The following is a 19178-nucleotide window of genomic DNA, read 5'->3' on the forward strand; positions in this document are numbered from 1 at the left end:
TGGACAGACTTAACAGTGGAACCTTTTTAAGTGAATTCTAACTCAACGAAAATAAACACCAACAACAAAAAAAAACACAAAAGGGTTTTTGAGTTATACAAATAATATATACAGTGACAAGATTCATGTAATGGCACATAGTATTCTTACAATATAGGAGTAAAAAAATGTGGCTTAAATATTATAAATCATGTGATCTCCTACCCTCCCTTACCCTAAGCAGGGTATTTACTTTGTGCCTATCTGTCCTGAACAGGGTCCCGATTTATCGTGCTTCCACAGGGAAGTAGAATGACATCAAGCCTTTTTATCATAATCCTTTGGCCTAAACAGAATATGATTTTTTTTTGTCCTTAACAGCATATGAAAATTGTTTTCTTGTCTTAAATAGGGTATATGTTATTTGAGGTATTCTGTCCTAAACAGGGTCAGGGTTACTGACCCTTGGCGACAACCCTACACCCAAACAGCTTCCCCCTTCCTTCCACGGGAGAGGGAGCGTGTGATGAGTCCATGGTGCTGACCATTTTAAGGACAGGCATGTCAACTACTCCATCTCCTCTTCAATCTCTTCAACATTTTCAGTCATCTCACACCTGATAGAATGAAAAGGACTCATGTTAGTAAGCTTCTTATAGAAATAGAAACTAATGCTTCAATTTTTGAGACTACAAAGTATTTTACTGTAACTCACGTCAAAGAAATGGGCTGTAAATTTTCCAGTGGGGTTTGATTAACTGTAGTAATGTCATCTGTCACAGGCAGATCTGTTCCAGATTTCTAATGAAGGAAAGAGAGAAAATGTGTCAGTACATTGTAAGTAGAGGAGACTGGTACGAAAATGCGGCAAACTTCAAAGAAGTATGTCCTCGGCCGTTTCTCGTGTTGTCATGAGTCAATTTTTCAAGTCCAGCCATGTGACCAGAACAACCACAACTTGAGGTTTTTGGCACATTTGCATTATTTCTTGTTATTCAAAAAACAATCAACTAAATTTCTCGCTACCAAAAATATGTCTCGTTTTAAAATTACCAGAATCTCACATGCTCTAAAACTACATTATTGAAGCTATCCATAATTTTATAAAAACAATATCCAAAGAAAATCCACCATTTTAGTCAAACAGTGTCTACTCTCCTAGATAGCCCAGGCAATGGTTTTGCAGCTTGATCGTGGCTTGGAATCGTATTCTTAGTAGAGGTAAAACGAGAGGATTGAAGAAGTGAATTTTTTTGTGAAATGTTGCCAATAAAATTGCCTTTAAACTTAGAACATGTCCTGTAAAATTGCCTTAAAACTTAGAACATGTCTTGTCAATGTATGTCTAATAACGATTTGGGGGTAGGTTTCTTCACGAAATATACAGCTTTACTCACCCTACTAAGGAAAGAAACAAGGTTGGAGGTGCCATTTTAGGTAGCACTCAAATCCCGTCGAAATTCACGAGAAAAATGCAACAACTAAAATTTTTTTATCTTGTAGACCTATGCCAGGGTAAACTTACATTCGACATGTGGAAAAACATCTGAGCTAAACTATTTTCCCTGGCTGCTAGCCACTTTTTAAAACGAGTAAGCAGCCATAAGCCTCCTTGAACGACGCTGTTGAAAAATTAGTTACGCTGGGCTGAACTGGGAGCAAAGCAAACTATTATTACCCTCACCACAAGGTGGAAAGCCAGCGAGGCTGTCACGGGCGCATAGTTACCTGTTGTATAAATTAAACTAAAAAAGAGATAACAGATTGCTTACCTTGATCTGAAAACTGATAGCTCTGAATTTTAGACCGTGAAAAAGTATGAAATCTGTATCAAATGCACCGAATGCTACTCTAGTGTCATGTCTGTATAAGTACAGTATATGGTAAGAGTAAAAGGTCACTATCATTTCAAAAAAGCATGACAAACAAAGCTGAAGTTTCTAAAACTATTTGTTGTAAGTCGCCACTCTACTACATCAAATATCGTTTAGAGGGTTACTATTCTTATTAAATGCTATTTATAATTTTATAATCTGCAAAACAAATCTAACCTGTACTTGAGAGCTGAATAGTGTAGCTGTACTTGGATGCTGTTTTAACAATTCATCAGGAGCAACGGATAGCCCATGTGCAGTCTCGTCTAGGCTGGCTATGCAATGGTTTCCTCCAATCAACACATTGCCACTTGGTAATTTAGTAGTTTCGCCTTGGCTTGAAGTATCAGAAAAGCCGTTGGGGGTATTACTATCAGCTTGATTGATATCATTTGAGTTACTACCAGTAGTTATGCCCCGTTGACTGTGTTGGGATACCATTTCTTTGGGTTGTTGAGTGGACAGTAGCTCCAGTAAAGTCGCTTCTTCGACCTACGGGTATACAAGATTATGAAAAAATAGGTAAACTATGTTATCTCTTATTCGCCCTATGTACGCCTTTTGGATTTGAACGTCGCGTTCGTAGCAGTATCGTATGTAGAAATTCATGTCTCACGGTCACAAGAACAATTCAATTTTTACCCACTTTCAATCTGCCTAGCTGTTCGTTCAGTTTGAATTGCATCTTCCGTAGAAACGCTTCTTCTTCCGTCAAAAGCTGTTGCTTTAGAATACTAGCCATCTATGGTATCCCTTGATTTGAAGTTTTAATTTTTTTAAAATTCAGCATCCTACAAAACGAGCAAAGTCTCTTGGCATTCCGTAAGTAAATAGCTCACACGAAGTTCGTTCTTACAAGGCGTTCCATACCTAAGCAGAGGGGGAATAAGAACCACACACAGGCAACCCAAGCTGGCTCTGCTTATTACGTGCAGTTCAAATGGAAAATTGAGTGTGCGATGCATCCAGAAATAATTCTCACATTATTACATACAGAAAGTTTTTGCGGTCGGCAGCAGGCTAAGCTTTATTTGTTTTAATAACCGTACGATATTTATTATTTGTTATACGCGCCCCCCCCCCCCCTCCCCCCCAACCACGAGCGATCCAGGGGCAACAATTCCGTTCGTAATATGACGGACGGACATGACAGTGAGACGACAAAACACGAATCCGACATCGGGTGATATTGCATAGGTTGCAGTCGGGTCCCGCATTCGACACCTCTTGCCTTGTGATGGGTGACACCTGATAACATTTTGGCGTCTAGACTGGGATAAGGTACGTACGACGGCGCACTCAGGAAAAAAAAGATTCAAAAAAGGGAAAAAAAATCATCCAATCACCCCCTTTAATCAGGAAATAGCCTTCGAAGCTGGAGTCTAATTTTATCCCAGGGCCTAGAATTTCCGATAGTGCTGTCACCATCTTGAACGTGCGAAATAATGGGTAAATTCTATAAGCTTTCTCGGCGATAAGAACTTAACCGCCTGTAAGCAGGAAATCTTGCTTGGTGTGCGGGTTTCTTTCAGTATACATCTCTTTACAAACTGAGGAAAAGACAACTTACTCGATCAATAGATGCAGTTTTATGTATTCGTTATGATATGATATGATAAACCACCAATTGAAAGCCCGACCAGATTTCAAGTCTAGAATATTACCACCCAACACTTTTTTTCTCTCACTATTGCGGTATGTAGATATTTTCTTGCTTCTTACTCTTTTAATCTGCCCACCATATTTCCATATTTGATGCTGATAACGAATATTGTCTTTTAAAGGAAAAACAGGAAAATTCTATAATTAAAAGTTGGATGAAAGCTTTTATTGGTGCTCTAATTACCCAAAGATTAGCCTCTCTATGGGGCTTGTTTCCTGACGCACGGCAAACTCGTACAAATAATTATACTACTCTACCTAGATATTAAATTCTATGTAAAACACAACTGCATGAAAAGATCAGAATAACAAGGATTCAAAGGCCCAACAATAGTTTTACTGCAATAAATTGAGACAATCAAAAAAGTTATACTCCCTGTTATATTGAGATGTCTTTGTTGACGAAAATAGTCATTTTATCTATCAAGATAAAATTGTAATAACTCTAAAAATGAGCACATCGATGAAAGAAGCTTTCAAAATAAGAGACCTTCAACCGTCATTACCAAATCGTATTTGTTCTCAATTCCAATAGCGAAGGATATTAACTTACTTTCAGTGAATACCTGTTGAAAAAGAGCACATAAAAGTGATAGAGCTATTCCTGTAACCCGCTTCCCACACATTTCCGATACCGTAGAGTCCATTAATGCATCACAGGATTACAGGGAAGAAAGAGTTACTCCCGATTTTACATACTAGCCGCCCATGCACTTCTGAGAGGAACCTACAGTGCGCATGCGCGATCGATATCAACATCTCCACTCATGCGCACTATGGGAAAATAATGAACAAGCCAGCACATTAGGGATATCTGGTATCCGCAATATTGCGCGAAACGCGCGCCCATAAAGTCAAGCCATTGTCCGCGATATTGAAAACTCATTAGTTAAATGAATGTGAATGAAAAATATGCCGCCATAGGAAGAATCCGTCTTGCTCCGAACAATGCCCGCCCAAATCCCATAAGAGAGGGACACGCTTGGGGATCTCGACCACAGACGACCTTAGCCTGAGGCGTACTAGCGGCCTTGGCGTGAGCCTTCAGGGAATTACCATGCTTATGGTTCTAGTAACGTGGTCGTGTCTCCATATTCTTGTCTCTAGTGAACACAGGTGAGGATATGAAAGATAACTTTATAACGATGAAACATTATCCTTGTTTGTATTAAGTATTAACTATTATTTTTCCGTTAATCTTTTCCCCTTAGCTTAGAAAAACTGTTTTGAGTGGAGCACATTTGAAAAGAAAACACCTGTTGTCGAGTTTCGAAAAAAAAGATCATTTGAATAATATTATGAGCAACCAAATACAAGTTTAAGTTTCTTTATTGATTGATATTTTAATTTTGTCCAATATCAGTTTCTAATAATCACTGGAAATGCTATATAAAGAAATGCTATTAAAAGCCAAGAGACATTTTGTAGTTGCTCTATGGGCTATTCTGTCCTGGAAGATATTATATTTGTATCAAATTTTGTTATGTCACTTTTGTCATTATTTTTCATTGACATTTTAAGATAGACGTGTATTTTACAACGCCCGACTTACGGCTAATAGACAACAAGAACTTTGATCTTTTGGGATGGAAATGAAGACAAATGAAGTTGGTCTTTCGTATGATGCCTGGTGCACACTAGTGACATAACGGCATAATGACATAGGCGCGTTCACCCTTATGTTCATATGTTCAAGTGTGAATGGCTCGACATTTTTACAGAAGCTTGTTATAACGACATAAGAGAAAAACATGTTTTTTTTTTCTTTTATGTCATTATGTCCATGTGTCGTTATATCGGCCTTAAAAGAGTGCGCGCGCCCATGTTGTTATGTCATTATGTCACTTGTGTGCACCAGGCATAACTTGTTTTGCATCGGGATCGTTAGTGCGTCATCTTATCATATCCCACGCGGGTAGTGACGTGAATGAGTGGCTAGATGTACAATGAATAACAAGCCAAGTTATTATCCTTCCGCCTTTTTGTGCATAGAGCTGTCTCACAATTAAACCAAGGTAGAAATAAGAATGTTGACGCAAAACACCTGTCGTTGTTTTAGGTTTGATAATCACGAGAAAATTTTAGATAATTCCAAAAATAGGTTTTTAAATATCAAACCGCATTCGATAATTGAAAGAGCTATTTTTGGAGGTTAACGGACAGGGGTTTTGTGTTATTCTTTCTAGGTTATTATTGAATGCGACAAAAGAAAAAGTTTCACATTACTGATGACGTCCGATTACCCCGTTAAATTAACTATATTTTTTTTCGACTCTTCAAACTTCCTATCTATACTCATTTATTTCTATAAAAAGGTTTACTAATTAAAAACATACACATGAAAATAATTGTATAGCTTTCTCGTCCTTACATTTGTTATTTTAAAAAAAATCCCACGTTTTCATAGGTTGACCAAATTCTGTTCCATCGAACTCATTATGCTTATTTGTCTATGACTGTAATTTCTGTCGACTAAAACGTCTGGGCTTCCTGAAGTGGTAGGATTATCATAAGCCAAAGCTCTCCCTGATACCTTCATTCAACAACAAGCGCCGAAATAAATTGAATGTCGCATAAACTTTTCTTGAATGCCGCATGCTGGAGTTAAATTTTATTAGTTCTTTCGCATTTTTTAAAGAAAGAGATCCTAGTAGTACTTGCTAGGGCCGGTTAAGGGTTGTCATCCTAACCCTAACTTTTTCTGAAACATTATTATTATTATTATTATTATTATTATTATTATTATTATTATTATTATTATTATTATTATTATTATTATTATTATTATTATTATTATTATTATTATTATTATTATTATTATTATTATTATTATTATCATTATTATTGTTGTATTATTATTATTATTATTATTATTATTATTATTATTATTATTATTATTATTATTATTATTATTATTATTATTATTTTTCTGTGCAACAGAGGGCAGAACGCTAGGTAGCCTCTTTCTAGACTGCTCGAAGCAAACCATAAGACTGGTCATGATTCTTTGCAGCACCGAGCCTCAATTCACCAATTTAGGCTGGAGATGGGCGGAGGAGAATGCGAGCATACCAAGCAGCCACGATCACGAAGTCATAGAAGAACTGACGACAATCAGTTTGAATGAAAACACAAGCTGCGCCGAGCAGATTGAGAAAATTCTGAACAGCTTGCCTTTCTTGGATGACGACCTGAATTACGAGACAGTATATGCGAACGGCACTCGCACCCTGACTCTAGTCCGACAGTTTTCTCCCCCCTGGTCAGGAGAGATGAGGGCAGGAAACACTGAACTCAAGGGAGCACAGAGGGAGAGTAGATCCATTAGACGGAAGTTACGGCGAGCTCAAAGGTAAGGGGATGCCTGTGGACTTGATTGGACGCGTCCATTCCAATGAGATAAAGTTTTCCCGGTGTTTTTTTCACGAAAAACTCGATTGATTCTTAGCCGTCATCCGGATTCTGCTCAGACATCTACATCCATATGACCATAGCTAGTACATGCTGTATGGTGTTATTCTTTATTTGTCTTCAAAATTTATGATTAAAGCTTTGCTGTTAGAGGAGGCTTTGTTGGATCTACTTTTTCTTTAATCAACTCAATACATAAAAAATCTATTTTAATTAAATAACATCCCGCAGAAGAAACTTATTATGTGACTAACATCTAACACTTTTGTTTTTTTTCCCTCAGGAAGCACTTGATGAAACTCTCAGCAAATAGTATCATTGGCACCGATGATAGAACCACAATCGGCCCATTCCGCGCGCAAATGGTCCCCTACTCATCAACAGCGAGGGTGTCCTGTGGTAGATTTTGTCCGTGGGGATGTACCGGAGTCTTGGTAGGACCCAAGCACGTACTGACCGCCGCTCATTGCGTCGCCAACGAAAAACCGCACAATTTAAAAGTAGGATTTTTGCAGCGCAACGGGATGATGAATTGGTATAGCGTTTCAAGGTTCGCCATGTCGCACAAATGGCGAAAGAACGACATCGCATCCGACTACGCGCTTATTGTGCTGAACTCGTCTCCAGGCCTCCCTGCTGTTGCTATGAGCGCGGTACCACTCAGTACCAGCACTCAGCTGTCATTTACAGGTGAGCTGGTATGATATATAGGGAAAGTAGTTTGTAGGTTAGCTTTGCATCCCCCGTTTTCATGGTGCATATAGTTGGTATTGCCTGTTTTCTATATAGGGAACTAGTATAGTAGTGACGGCTGTCCTCCTTTAAAAGTAGTGCTCACTACTATGAAAACTAGTTTTTATTTTGTGTTTCGTCAATAGAGATACAGAAGGCTACACGCAGTTTAAAATCATAAGTCCCGTTCCCACTAGAAAGGCAAGATTTTACACCTCTCAAAAATACCAATCCTCCGCAAAGTCCGTCTCGCTGTGCTACCGTGGCACTATCTTATTGCCTTGTTCCCAGCTAATACTAGGCGACTTTCACTAAGAACTCACGCGATATTTTGAGTGGCAAATTCAAGCCAAAATAAACTTAGAAATGACTGCGCCCGTCACGCAAGAAAACGACGAAAATAAGCACTTACTGACAAAAAAAACCTTTTTTGCAGTTTAGTAAGCACTAAATAAGTCTTTTTTTTATTATTTGCGCGCGAGAGTTTGCCTCTCTAAAAATTCTAATATACTTTTTTGGTCAGCTTTTGACAACAACCTAACGATGCGCATGTCACGCTGCAAACCGCTTCCCTACAGCTCTCGAGACGTCATGGTGACCACGTGTGACGCGACCAAGGGAAATTCTGGGGCGGGAGTGCTGGCGAAAGGTGCTAAACACGGCAAAGTACTTGTCGGTATGCTGTCCGCCTCTCGTTTGCAAGTCAGTCTTTCTGGTCAGCGGCGTGTGTATAACGTTGCCACTAAATTGGACAGAAAAAAAGTGAAGCAAATAAAGCAATGGCTCAGCAAGTTTAGTTGACGTTAGAGATTTGACACAATACGGGTTATACTGGAAGTTATTTTGAGAAATAGATTATTTATGCATACCTAACAAGCAATACATAATAAATTATTTGTGCATTAAACTCGAGTTGTTTGATCGATTTACTTAGCCCACTCAGCCCTGTTGTTTGTGTTGCTGGTTTCTTTCTCGGATTAACTTGCGCACACACTTGTGTTCCTTATGAAGTATTCATATCGAAAAAAAAGTTTAGGAAAATAAATATCAACATACGTATGCTACGGTTAAAATTCTGGAAAAATAAAAAGCGTGCACAAAAAAAGGCCACAAAGTAATAAACCGGCAATATTTCTCAGTATTTTTTACAGTTTTATGCTAGATCCAATACTATTATATACTGCGAGTGAAGGCGTTCCCTCTAAACGCTGTTGTAACAAGCAGAAGAATGTCCTGGCGATTCTTCAATATTTGGCGGCCGAGTACTTGGTGAATGAGGCTTAGCTCTAGCTGCCTGCCTCTTTAAGACTCGAGACCGACCATTTAAGATCTGTCGGGGAGGTAACATGGTGGTAATTTTTTTCCTCAGAAATGTCGCTGTGTTTTTTAGCCAAGGGCTGCTTGTTTAACTATTTTTTTCTTCTAGAGTTGTGACTTGATCGATTTGTTTGGGAGGATTTTCGTTACCTGACCCTTCAGATATCAAACATACGGTCCCTTTGGTCTTCTGCGAGTCGAAAGCACATTCTCTTCACTCGCGAAGTTGCGTTCTTCGTGCCTGGTCATCACCTATTACCCTGGTTCTAGAGCCTTGAACGACTCTTTATTTAGTGGCCAGAGAGCTTAGCTTGAGACGCAAGCTTGCTGGCCACTAAATAGAGAGACGTCCGAGGATCTGGAACCAGGGTATCACCTAGTGTTCCCGCCAAAGGGCAGGACTTTGACTCTCGACTGTTAGACACCTCGTTATTACAGACGGCCGTGTCGAGACTAGACTACGAAAGGACTGGTAAAAACTAAAGCTATACAAATGCAAACACTACCAAAATGGTCTACTAAATAAAGAATTCAAGACCGGACTTATTCAGCCCGGCTAGTGGAACTGAAAGTCCAGGATAGTTTAGGATAATTCCACAAATGTTTGTTTTAATCATTTTTTTTATTGATTTTGAATGCATGAACGAGTTATAAGCTGGCTCCGCCCAGTAAGAATTTTCCATCCCGTCCTTGTTCTAGCGTGACGACTCCAAAACGGCTGCGAAGGAGACTAAGCACACTCGAGCTAGGATTTTCAACCTGGCCAATTGTCATGTAATTACATGTATCTAAGTCCAGGCTGGAAAACAATACAATCCATTCGTCCACGGTATACACCTATTTCACAAAAGGTTGTCATGTAAATGGCGAATGGCTAGTGGTAAATTGCTTATGGGTACTAATTATTCGTAAAATTAAAGGTATTAAATAAAGTCCAGCAATGTCAAAGCTAAACATTGGTAACCTTTAATGCTGGATAATTGATTTCATTATCCATATTCTTTACGACACGCTTGGTTACTTTCGGCCGTAGAGCTGCCATTTGCCAATCGCCATTTTCCATATGCACTGACAACCTTTATTGAAATAAGTTTATGTAGTGTTCAGTAGCGTGACAGCCTGGACTAAGAAAGGACAAAAAAAAATCATCCCCATAGCCGGGCCATATAAACCACTCCCCTATTCCAGTCTTTCTTGAACGAGCCAGGTTTCCGTTTAAAATGTCTTTTTTATAACTATTCCTTTTCAATAACATTTCTTTCTTTTCGTCACCATCTTTTCTTTATACTGTATGCTGTGTTGAATTATGCTAATTATAGGCAGTACAGTACCCTGGGTACCAGAGCCTCCAAACTTTCTCTCGTCCAGTGACGCTCGGCCAAAATGCTGAGACGAGCGAAGCAGCATTTTGGCTGGAGCTTCATCACTGGACGAGAGTCTGGAGGCTCTGGTACCCAGGGTAGCAGAACAGGCCACGGGAGACGCATTCTACAATTGCAGAAAAAACAGATAAAAAACCTATTTCTGAATTCCGACGAAGGTAAGCTTATAATGACACAGCCAGCCTAGATTAATTTTACAGAATAAATAAAATAACTCTGCGGCCCTGGTGAGCAGACGGTTAAAAGTGTGAAGGATTACTCACTTGTATGCAACACACACCAGTGTGAGAGATTCCAATGCGGTCACGACAAGCGGTCTCATATAAAGCATCTGATTGGCTGAGGTCAATTACTTGATTGACACGAGCAACGATCACGCACCTCGTACCGGGCCGAGTCAACCCGTACCAGCCACTATAGCGCGGCTAGTGTTTCACTGTTTTGCCTTCCTCTAAAGCAAGCATAGACACAGTAACTCGGCTGAGTGAATGTAGCGCAAGCAAGCTTAGCTAGCGGACATTCATCACGGTAAGTAGCGTGTTTAATAATAGCGTAGAAATCACTAAAGATTTGAGTTGTTGATTTTTGCTAGCGTATACCATTATAGTGTTACATATGAATGAACTTTGTGCGTATGACGCCGCGCCGTGCCGCAACTAGACAGAACGCGCGAAAGTATCTTCAGTGTGTGGATAACTGTTTTCTATAAAAACCATCACTCAGCATGTCTCCTCTGAAACTTGTGCTTCATATCTCCATTATAACCTTCTTACGGGATTTGTATTGAGCTTTTATTTGCATTTATTAACATCGCGGTGTTTAAATATGGCATAAACTTGCATAATGGTTTGTTCGGATTTTTCCTAATATCAGTGCTAAATGCATTCGCAGAGTGTTTACTTCTTGTATGTTTTGTAAGCTGCAAAGGGTGTCAGGTTTTGCCTAAGCTAGGGTAAAAAAAAGGTCATTTGGCTTACCAATGTAGGGTTCTAGCGAAACCGCGTGGACATTAACCCTTGGGGTCTGTTACACAACACAGTGCGACCAAACACTCCGCTTCCCGTGCCAGTCACCAAAAAACACGAAATATGCAGTTGAAACGCTTGTCATAACAAAACTTTTCCTTGCAACTAAAGCACCAGACAACGAAAATCTTTTATTGTTTTCTTTTTGCCTCTATCTAGTTAAATTTTGCTGGAGATGAGTACGAAATCTTATGCAACTTACCGTCGAACTAGGTGTAAATATTACTTTAGTTTACTTTAGCCTCCTAAGTGATTTTATCTTGAATTGCTCTGTAAATTCCGTTAACTGCAGTATGGAAAATTTTTTATATGGAGCAAACGCCAAGATAAAATCAGTCGACAAGAAAGTTAAGGTGTAAACGAACGCGAATGTCCTTGGAGTTGTATTTCCAAAAAAGCTATCAGATTGCAGCTTGACAAGATTCTTGTAAAAAATAAATATCTAAAGAACTATGTTTAACAAAATCTTTTTCTCTGCACGTAATCTTTAATTACTCTTATATGAATTTGGGATCGGTGGGGCTTTTATTTGTTTTTTTCTTTCCCTCACTATCAATTCCAAACCCACAACATCTACAGTTTCAGTAATGCTAGGTTATTTTCTCCACAGAAACGTACTCCTTGTCAGTAATCTGAATGCATGGTAGTTGGAATTCTGCAGACATAACGCCAAATTCACGCGCTTAGGGGCGTCAGACCTAGCCATGAGAGAGGTTGTACTTGTCTTTCTCGGGGTTCTGGCTGGTAAGTGTGACATTTAAAACTTTTATTTTAAATACTTTTTTAAACTTAAATTATGCTATCCTAGCTGTGTTTACTTAGTTTAATCCACTTTGAATGACTTTGTTCTCTCAGGCAAATTTTATGTTCGTTTAGTTTTGTGGATTCATCTCTCTTAATGGTATACTCACGCATACAGGGAAATTGTTTCTTTTGTGTAAGGTTCTTATCTCCTGTAAATCTTTGCAAAAACATTATATACTACAAATAATTCTAGCACTAATGTTTGCCTAGAGTAAAGTATTAAACAATTGATGGGAAATAATGTCACTGAATTTGGGGCTCGAATGGAACTTTGGATTACTTAACTGCTTGATACTGTTAAATTTTTTTTTTTGTAAAGTAAAATTACTTCATTGATTATTTTTTTGAACGCCATTGGTTTAACTATTATAGTTCCCAATGGTTATTGTATTAGACGTCAAAGATTAATAGGTCAAAAGGCCAGTGCTGAGAGAAGTGTATTAATTAAAGCAACAATTCTCAACAGAACTCGTTGTTTAGCGATGTTTCCATAAGCCAAGGAGCTCTGCATGAACTAACCCTTTAAGCGTTATCCTTAGCTATTCAGCGCGTGCTTGTATCCGTTTTCTGGTGATTTCCCGCGCTAACACAACGCTTCCATTCCGGAACCAAATGGACTGCGCAACACGTGCGTAATTGAAATGTGACCCGATCCAAAAAGTAAAAACTCGCTCTCGCATACCTTTCCTCAGCGCGGGAAATCGAATCGAGTTTTCGAGCGTAAAAATAATTAGAGAAGTAATTAAGGAAACAAAACACACATGCAGCTGACTGGATGCTCAAGTAATCGGGAACTTGAGTTATCCGGACTCTACTGCACTAGATTAAAGCCGGCAAAACAGGATTTGCGAATTTCTGCCCTGATTTTATAATTTTACTTGTAGTATTAAAGTAACAGTAATCTTAGATCTTTTGTATCCAGTATCACTACAACAGTTCGGCCAATTTCATAATTCCCGTCTGCTTTGTTGTTTAGTCCATCTTTCATTTTCGATAATAACCTTATTAGGTGAAATGCCGGATATTTTAGATTTTTGATATTGATATTTGCTCAAAACGGTCATCTTGTTAACATCAATTTCCTGTTGGCAATGGTAATGGTAAACTCACTTGAATTTGGATACGATCGTGCGGGATTTGCTGAGAGAGAGAGGGGGGGGGGGGGGGGGTAGGGGATGGAGATAGGGCCCCCCTCCCCCCCTGTACCCAGCCCTGGTTACGCGTCTGGGTGCTAGGGTACATTTTCCTGATGGTAAACTGAATATTACCCTAGTTCCACAGCCTCGAGCGTCTCTCTATTAAGTGGCCAGCGGACCTCAGTGCTGAGAAGCTCTACTCCGCTAGCTCGCCGGCCACTAAATAGAGAGACGTTCGACACACTGGAATCGAGGTATAACTCGATATAGCATTCACGTCTTATACGCATCTGGACCTCATCCAAGGCCATTAATGCTAACATACTCACCAATCTATCCTTACTTTGATTCTTTTTTTTTCTTTCTCTCCTCATTCCTACCGCTACACATCTATGCACTACACCAAAGATCCCTGTGAGACCGCTGTTCATAGGGAAGTGTTTCTGCCCTTTTCTTGCTAAATTACACTGCGCGAAAAAAAACATGAGCAGTTATCAAAAACATCCAGCCTGAGATTTCATCAAATTTGGAAATCAGATACAGGCTATAGCCACTAGGGGCGAAAAAGTTTAGTGGTATTATTTTAAAATAGATCATTTGTGTAATTTTCTTCTTATAACTTATTGGGTATTATATTAGTATACCTACTAGACTTTACAACTAAGCTTAAACCAAAATTAGAAAGTCCCAACAAAATTAGACATTCTTATATAAGGCACGGATCATTAGATATTTAGGGGGTGGTTGCGGCTTTTTTTCTTGCAGGATTTTTTCGGCAGTTTTTTTTTTGTATGCCGTCGCTCTGCAGGAATTTTTTTCAAGGATTTTTAAGCGGTAATTTCTAAAAAGGCGAAAATGGACACAAGATAAAATGACCTCACAATTAATCAAAACTAAATAAATGTTTATAATTACTTTTAAAAAATGATTGAAGACATGAGAATTTTCAGGAACCGCGAAGCATACATCGTATTTGTGCATGCATTTGTTGGGGAGGTGAGAGATACAAATAGCACTATTGGCTTTTGTAACATTGGTTACCTCGGTAATTGTTCTAATAAATGTAGGAATAAAAAAGAATGTATTCTTAGATATCTCATCTTTGAATTATTAGTGAAACAAGAAATGTTCAAGTGTATTGATTGGCGAGGCACACTGTCTTTATATATACTGGCTTTATTATAGGGTCAAATGACAGTGTGTACTAGGTTCGGTTAAACCGGCAGGTACCCAGGGGGGGGGGGGGGGGGGGGGGTTCAGGGGGTGCGAACTTCCTTCCCCCCCCCCCCTCTCCACAACGGCCAAAGGTCCAATTTCGGTTTTCAATAGACGTGCTATTATTTGTAGACAAAACTATTAAGCATCAGCTAGATCACTTTTGGTATGTATCAAAATCCCACAATAAACGTCCCGTGAAGATACTGCAAAGGCATGGTCAGATTTTTATCATAGAAATCCCTCCCCCCTCCTGAAATATTAAGTCCACTTTTTCGGATTTCGCACCCCCTCAAGAAAAGTCCTGGGTACGGGCCTGAACCGGCTTGCACGTTTTTTTTTTCTGGTCATTTGCCTTGCAGGATTTTTTTTTTAGTGAAAGGCTTGCGCGTTATTTTTTTTTTTTTCGGATTGCCGCAGCCACCACCTAAACCTTCTACGGTCTGTCCCTAAACAAGAGGTATCAAAAGTACGCGTACTTCCCAAGTGTCGAATCAGGTCTTACAAGTTTTGGTACGTGACATGTGCGGCGTAACGACTGTCACGAGGTTGCTAAGAAAATAAAGATACCGCCTCATCGCCATTTTAATTCTCCAGATAACTCCTTTGTATTTGAAACATTTGTATGTTTTGTACACAATAACATCGTGTATGTCTACAAATAATATGACATTAACGAAATAAATGCACTTACCTCTTTTTGTCGACGTTTATCCTTTCGCGTCGATTTAGTTTACTATCCCTGCTTCTTCTAATCAAGCCTTGCTGTTGCAGGAGCCATAGCCCAAACCAGCCCAGACTGTGACTTTGAAAAAGGCATGTGTTACACACAAGATAGCACAGACACATTCGACTGGACATGGGACATAGCGAACAGTCCCCTCACCGACCACACTACGACAGTCACGTCTGGAAGCAGTAAGTGGATGATTTTGTTGCGTGACAGAAAGGAACTTTATGACTCTCTGTCACGCAACAAAATTTATGTACCTCCCCCTTAAAGCCGCATTGTCACCAGTTTACTTCCGGAGGGCCGACGGAACGTCAAAAGAATCTATAAGAATCCGCGCTATATAACAAGCCGTCCGCTCTAAATTATCAATCACACCCTGAATGAAACTTCCAATAGACAGACTGCTTTCACAATTTTGAAATATTTTTCGCGTTAAAAGTCATCGTAAATTGTTACGTTATCGACCGGAAGTACACTGATGACGATGCGGTACATAAAATGTTTTTTTTTATATCGAGGTGGGATTTTTCTTTTGGATGGCCTTTTGAGAACACTGTCACTGGGGTCACCCAATCATTTTTTGTTCACCTTATTGTTTCTGCAAATATCAACCAATGTGATCTAGGCCGAAAAAATAAAATAATAATAATAATAAAATAAAACGGATAAATGAAAATTATATTTTCTTGCCACATACAGTTGCCATTCGGTAAATCAAACATAAGTCCGAGCTATCCAGTTTAGAAATTTAGTAAAGGACTGAAACAGATTGAGAAACTTCTTCTATCCGCAAAAGTAAGGAATCGTTTTCTTTTCTCCTTAGCATTCACTACCGCCGGTAATGGGCAAGGCGCGCCGTGTGTGTTCCCGTTCACATACAGTGGCACAAAGTACAGCAGTTGCATAACATCCAATCACAATTACCGATGGTGCAGCACTACAAGCAACTACGACAAAGACGCCAAATGGGGGAACTGTCTACCATCTGGTGAGTAAGATCTGGGGCGAGCATACTTGGGGTCGCTGTGGTAGAATCATTTTCGCGGGATTTTCAAAATGGCTTCCAAGTCAAGTCTTTTCGAGTCCTTTTCGAGTCTTTTCGATCCGTGGTTTTACAAGATTGCAAAATAGAACCGTCATCATAATGCAGACAACGGACAACGGTTTTATTTTACAGGGATTTTAGTGTCTCGAGTGTTTTTCTATGGCGACATCAAAGAAAGTATTTTCGAAGTCCGATCTATGATTGACTGATTGTTGTTTTTAGGAATCCATTCGCTTGGCTGCTACGTGGACAAGAGGCAGCGTTCCCTGCCCACTTATCTCGGCTCTAATGGCAATAAAGCGGATCTTATCAACTGGTGTTACGGCAAAGCCAAACAACGCGGCTTCAAGGTGTTTGGAGTACAGAATGGCGGCGAATGCTGGTCCGGATCCAACGCTCATCTCACCTACAACAAATACGGACCTAAGACAAGCGGTTGCCAGGACGGGCTCGGTGGAGGCTGGGGAAACGATGTGTACATCATCAGAGGTAAATTATGTGATGATTGTCGGTCCACGTTTTTCTTCACACATTTTAAAATGAAATGCATTGTTCCAACTCGTTGATGGTGTTGAGGATGGGAGCAGAAGAAAGTTTAGGGAGGGGGGGGGGGGGTATAAATTCTGCTGCCATACTATGAATAAAACAAATATTAAGAGGAGACACCTCAATAAAGCGTCATATGTTTCGTTCCCAAGGTTTCTGTAAGTTGAAGACCGCTCTGCCCCTGCTAGTTATCTATAAATAAATGTCCTTGGTTGTCCCTAAGATGATGAATCCGTTTTTTTTTTCTTCTAAAAAACATTGGGTGTTTCATTTTCTTGTTTTGAATGGAAGAGAAATTAGGTTTAGGACTTGGAAAGGTGTCAAATTCTTCCAAATTAAGCCATGCCCATTACTCTTATTCTGGGTGCTATTTTTCCTTTCAGCATGTTTGGTGAATTGTATCAATCATTTATACAACAGCCATCTCCTTTTCTTTCTTTTTTCTTTGGTATGGATATAAGACAAGGACATGAAAGGCCCATTTAGCTATCCTTAGTTTACAATTCTGAATTTCTCTGTTAAACTTGATCCTGAATACACCCCTCCACTCTCAGTTCTAAAACTTGTTTTTAATTCTTTTAGGGTGGTTTGCCATAATCAACAAAAACTCCCTTGGTAGTAATGAAAAAGCTCGTATCATCAGCCCTTCCCAGTCCTCCACAGGGGCCAACAGTAACTGTCTGACGTTCTGGTACTATATGTACGGTCCTAAAGTAGGCACACTGAACGTCTACCTCAACTCCACATACAACGCATCACTTGGGTACCCTGTGTTCCAGAGATCTGGCTCTCAAAGCCCAGGATGGAACATGGGTGAAGTAAACATTCAACAAACTTACGGATACTCGGTACGGTGGATTTTTTATATTGAAAACTTTATGGCAGTAACCTCAGAAGAGTGAAAGGGCTTCGCTTTTGTTAATATTATTGTTTTGTCCTTAAAAGCGGAATATACGTAAATGTATATATGTTCTTCCCCAGATCGGTGGAGGAGTTCTTTGTACGTTTAACTAACAGAACTAATGTGATTTATATTCTATCGCCTATATGTTCTTACCCCAGATCGGTGGAGGTTTTTTTTATGTTTTACTAATAGTACTAATGTGATTTATATTCTATCGCCTATAATTTCTTCCCCCAGATCGGTGGAGGTTTTCTTTTTATGTTTTACTAATAGTACTAATGTGATTTATATTCTATCGCCTGTATGTTCTTCCCCAGATCGGTGGAGGTTTTCTTTTTATGTTTTACTAATAGTACTAATGTGATTTATCTTCTATCGCCTGTATGTTCTTCCCCCAGATCGTGTTTGAGGGGCAGGGCGTGTCCTCCTTCCGTGGGTCCATAGCAATTGACGATATCAAAATGTCTTCCGGGGCCTGCCCAGCGATAGGTAAGATCTCGTTCAAAACAGACTATTCGACAAAAACCAAGCTCTTCTGTACATTAAGCCTTGCGCCCAAAGTGCCCAAGAGAGTCTACCGCTCGTACAATATAGGCTATTTGAAAGGATTACACTGATCTATATCTTAAGCCTAGGCTATGGTTGAACGCGCTCGTATAATACATGCTATTTGTAAACCACGTTCATCGGTTTCTTCGGAAGAGGGTTGAATGTTCAAGGCAGCCTTTTCAAACATCACGGTGCTCTTACATTTAGCCTTAAGGTGGCCCGCGTCAATTGAAAAGGACTGCTTTCCCCTAAAATCACGCATTTGTAAACCTCTCCCTACCGCTGCCGCGCTCTCCATTATTTACGCGAGTTCTCTAATTCTTTCAAATTCTTATAAAAAAACCCACCCTAGATTCTGAGTTTATTGCAATGCTAGGTCGAAACAGATTGCGGTTAATCGAAGGTCGAAGTTTTGAAAAAAGCGACGGTATTACAAAAATAAAATGTGAGACTCCTTCAAAATATGCTGTAATAACTAAATCGAGATACAAGAATCACGCCTGTGGAATATAACGATATTCCGTTGGGCCGATCTTGCCCTAAATCGACTCTAATTTGAAATAATAAATAAAATAGCATAAATAATGAATTATAGATTACTTTATAGTTTTTGGCTTGTTTGTCAAAGATATTGATTTATTGCCCAGGGTTGATAAGGCTTGGATTCGCTTTGTTTAGCGTTTCTTTTACTGCTGTAAGATCATAAATATATATGTATTGATAGTTCGCTGCGATATGAACGTTTTACAACAAATAAAAGATAAAAAAGATATGATTGTGTTTTGATGTGGTTCTATCCACATGTGTGACTGCTTCAGTCCATTTATGAAATATTTTCCTAACATGAATTTCCTATTCTCTTAG

The 19178-nt window shown here is 39.3% G+C and overlaps 3 protein-coding genes and 1 long non-coding RNA gene across 4 annotated transcripts in view; 2 read left to right on the top strand and 2 right to left on the bottom strand.

The window, feature by feature from the left end:
- Window positions 1–72: 72 nt before the first annotated feature.
- On the bottom strand, window positions 73–2723 carry LOC116603553. The gene is made up of 4 exons (XM_032364923.2): window positions 2500–2723; window positions 2031–2345; window positions 695–780; window positions 73–596 (listed from the first exon to the last, which is right to left on the bottom strand). The coding sequence occupies exons 1-4, from the start codon at window positions 2593–2595 to the stop codon at window positions 548–550; spliced, it is 546 nt and encodes a 181-aa protein (XP_032220814.2). The 5' UTR covers window positions 2596–2723; the 3' UTR covers window positions 73–547.
- A 231-nt stretch (window positions 2724–2954) lies between these two features.
- On the top strand, window positions 2955–8565 carry LOC5520069 (serine protease 23). The gene is made up of 4 exons (XM_001639799.3): window positions 2955–4631; window positions 6529–6867; window positions 7210–7616; window positions 8182–8565. The coding sequence occupies exons 1-4, from the start codon at window positions 4573–4575 to the stop codon at window positions 8457–8459; spliced, it is 1083 nt and encodes a 360-aa protein (XP_001639849.3). The 5' UTR covers window positions 2955–4572; the 3' UTR covers window positions 8460–8565.
- LOC116603554 lies at window positions 7765–15364 on the bottom strand. Its single transcript, XR_004290671.2, has 3 exons — window positions 15232–15364; window positions 13652–13789; window positions 7765–8400 (listed from the first exon to the last, which is right to left on the bottom strand). It is a non-coding gene; the product is annotated as an uncharacterized LOC116603554 (long non-coding RNA).
- The window catches only part of LOC5519988 (MAM and LDL-receptor class A domain-containing protein 2-like), a 93879-nt gene continuing 85457 nt past the window's right edge, over window positions 10757–19178 (top strand). The window contains exons 1-7 of the mRNA XM_048724504.1: window positions 10757–10885; window positions 11993–12126; window positions 15312–15455; window positions 16094–16258; window positions 16538–16804; window positions 17444–17709; window positions 18164–18254. Coding sequence (XP_048580461.1) covers window positions 12087–12126; window positions 15312–15455; window positions 16094–16258; window positions 16538–16804; window positions 17444–17709; window positions 18164–18254 — 973 coding nt within the window. The 5' untranslated portion in view covers window positions 10757–10885; window positions 11993–12086. The remainder of the gene's footprint in view (window positions 10886–11992; window positions 12127–15311; window positions 15456–16093; window positions 16259–16537; window positions 16805–17443; window positions 17710–18163; window positions 18255–19178) is intronic.

Source organism: Nematostella vectensis, chromosome 3 (genome assembly GCF_932526225.1).
Source record: "Nematostella vectensis chromosome 3, jaNemVect1.1, whole genome shotgun sequence".
Classification (NCBI taxonomy): Eukaryota; Metazoa; Cnidaria; class Anthozoa; order Actiniaria; family Edwardsiidae; genus Nematostella; species Nematostella vectensis.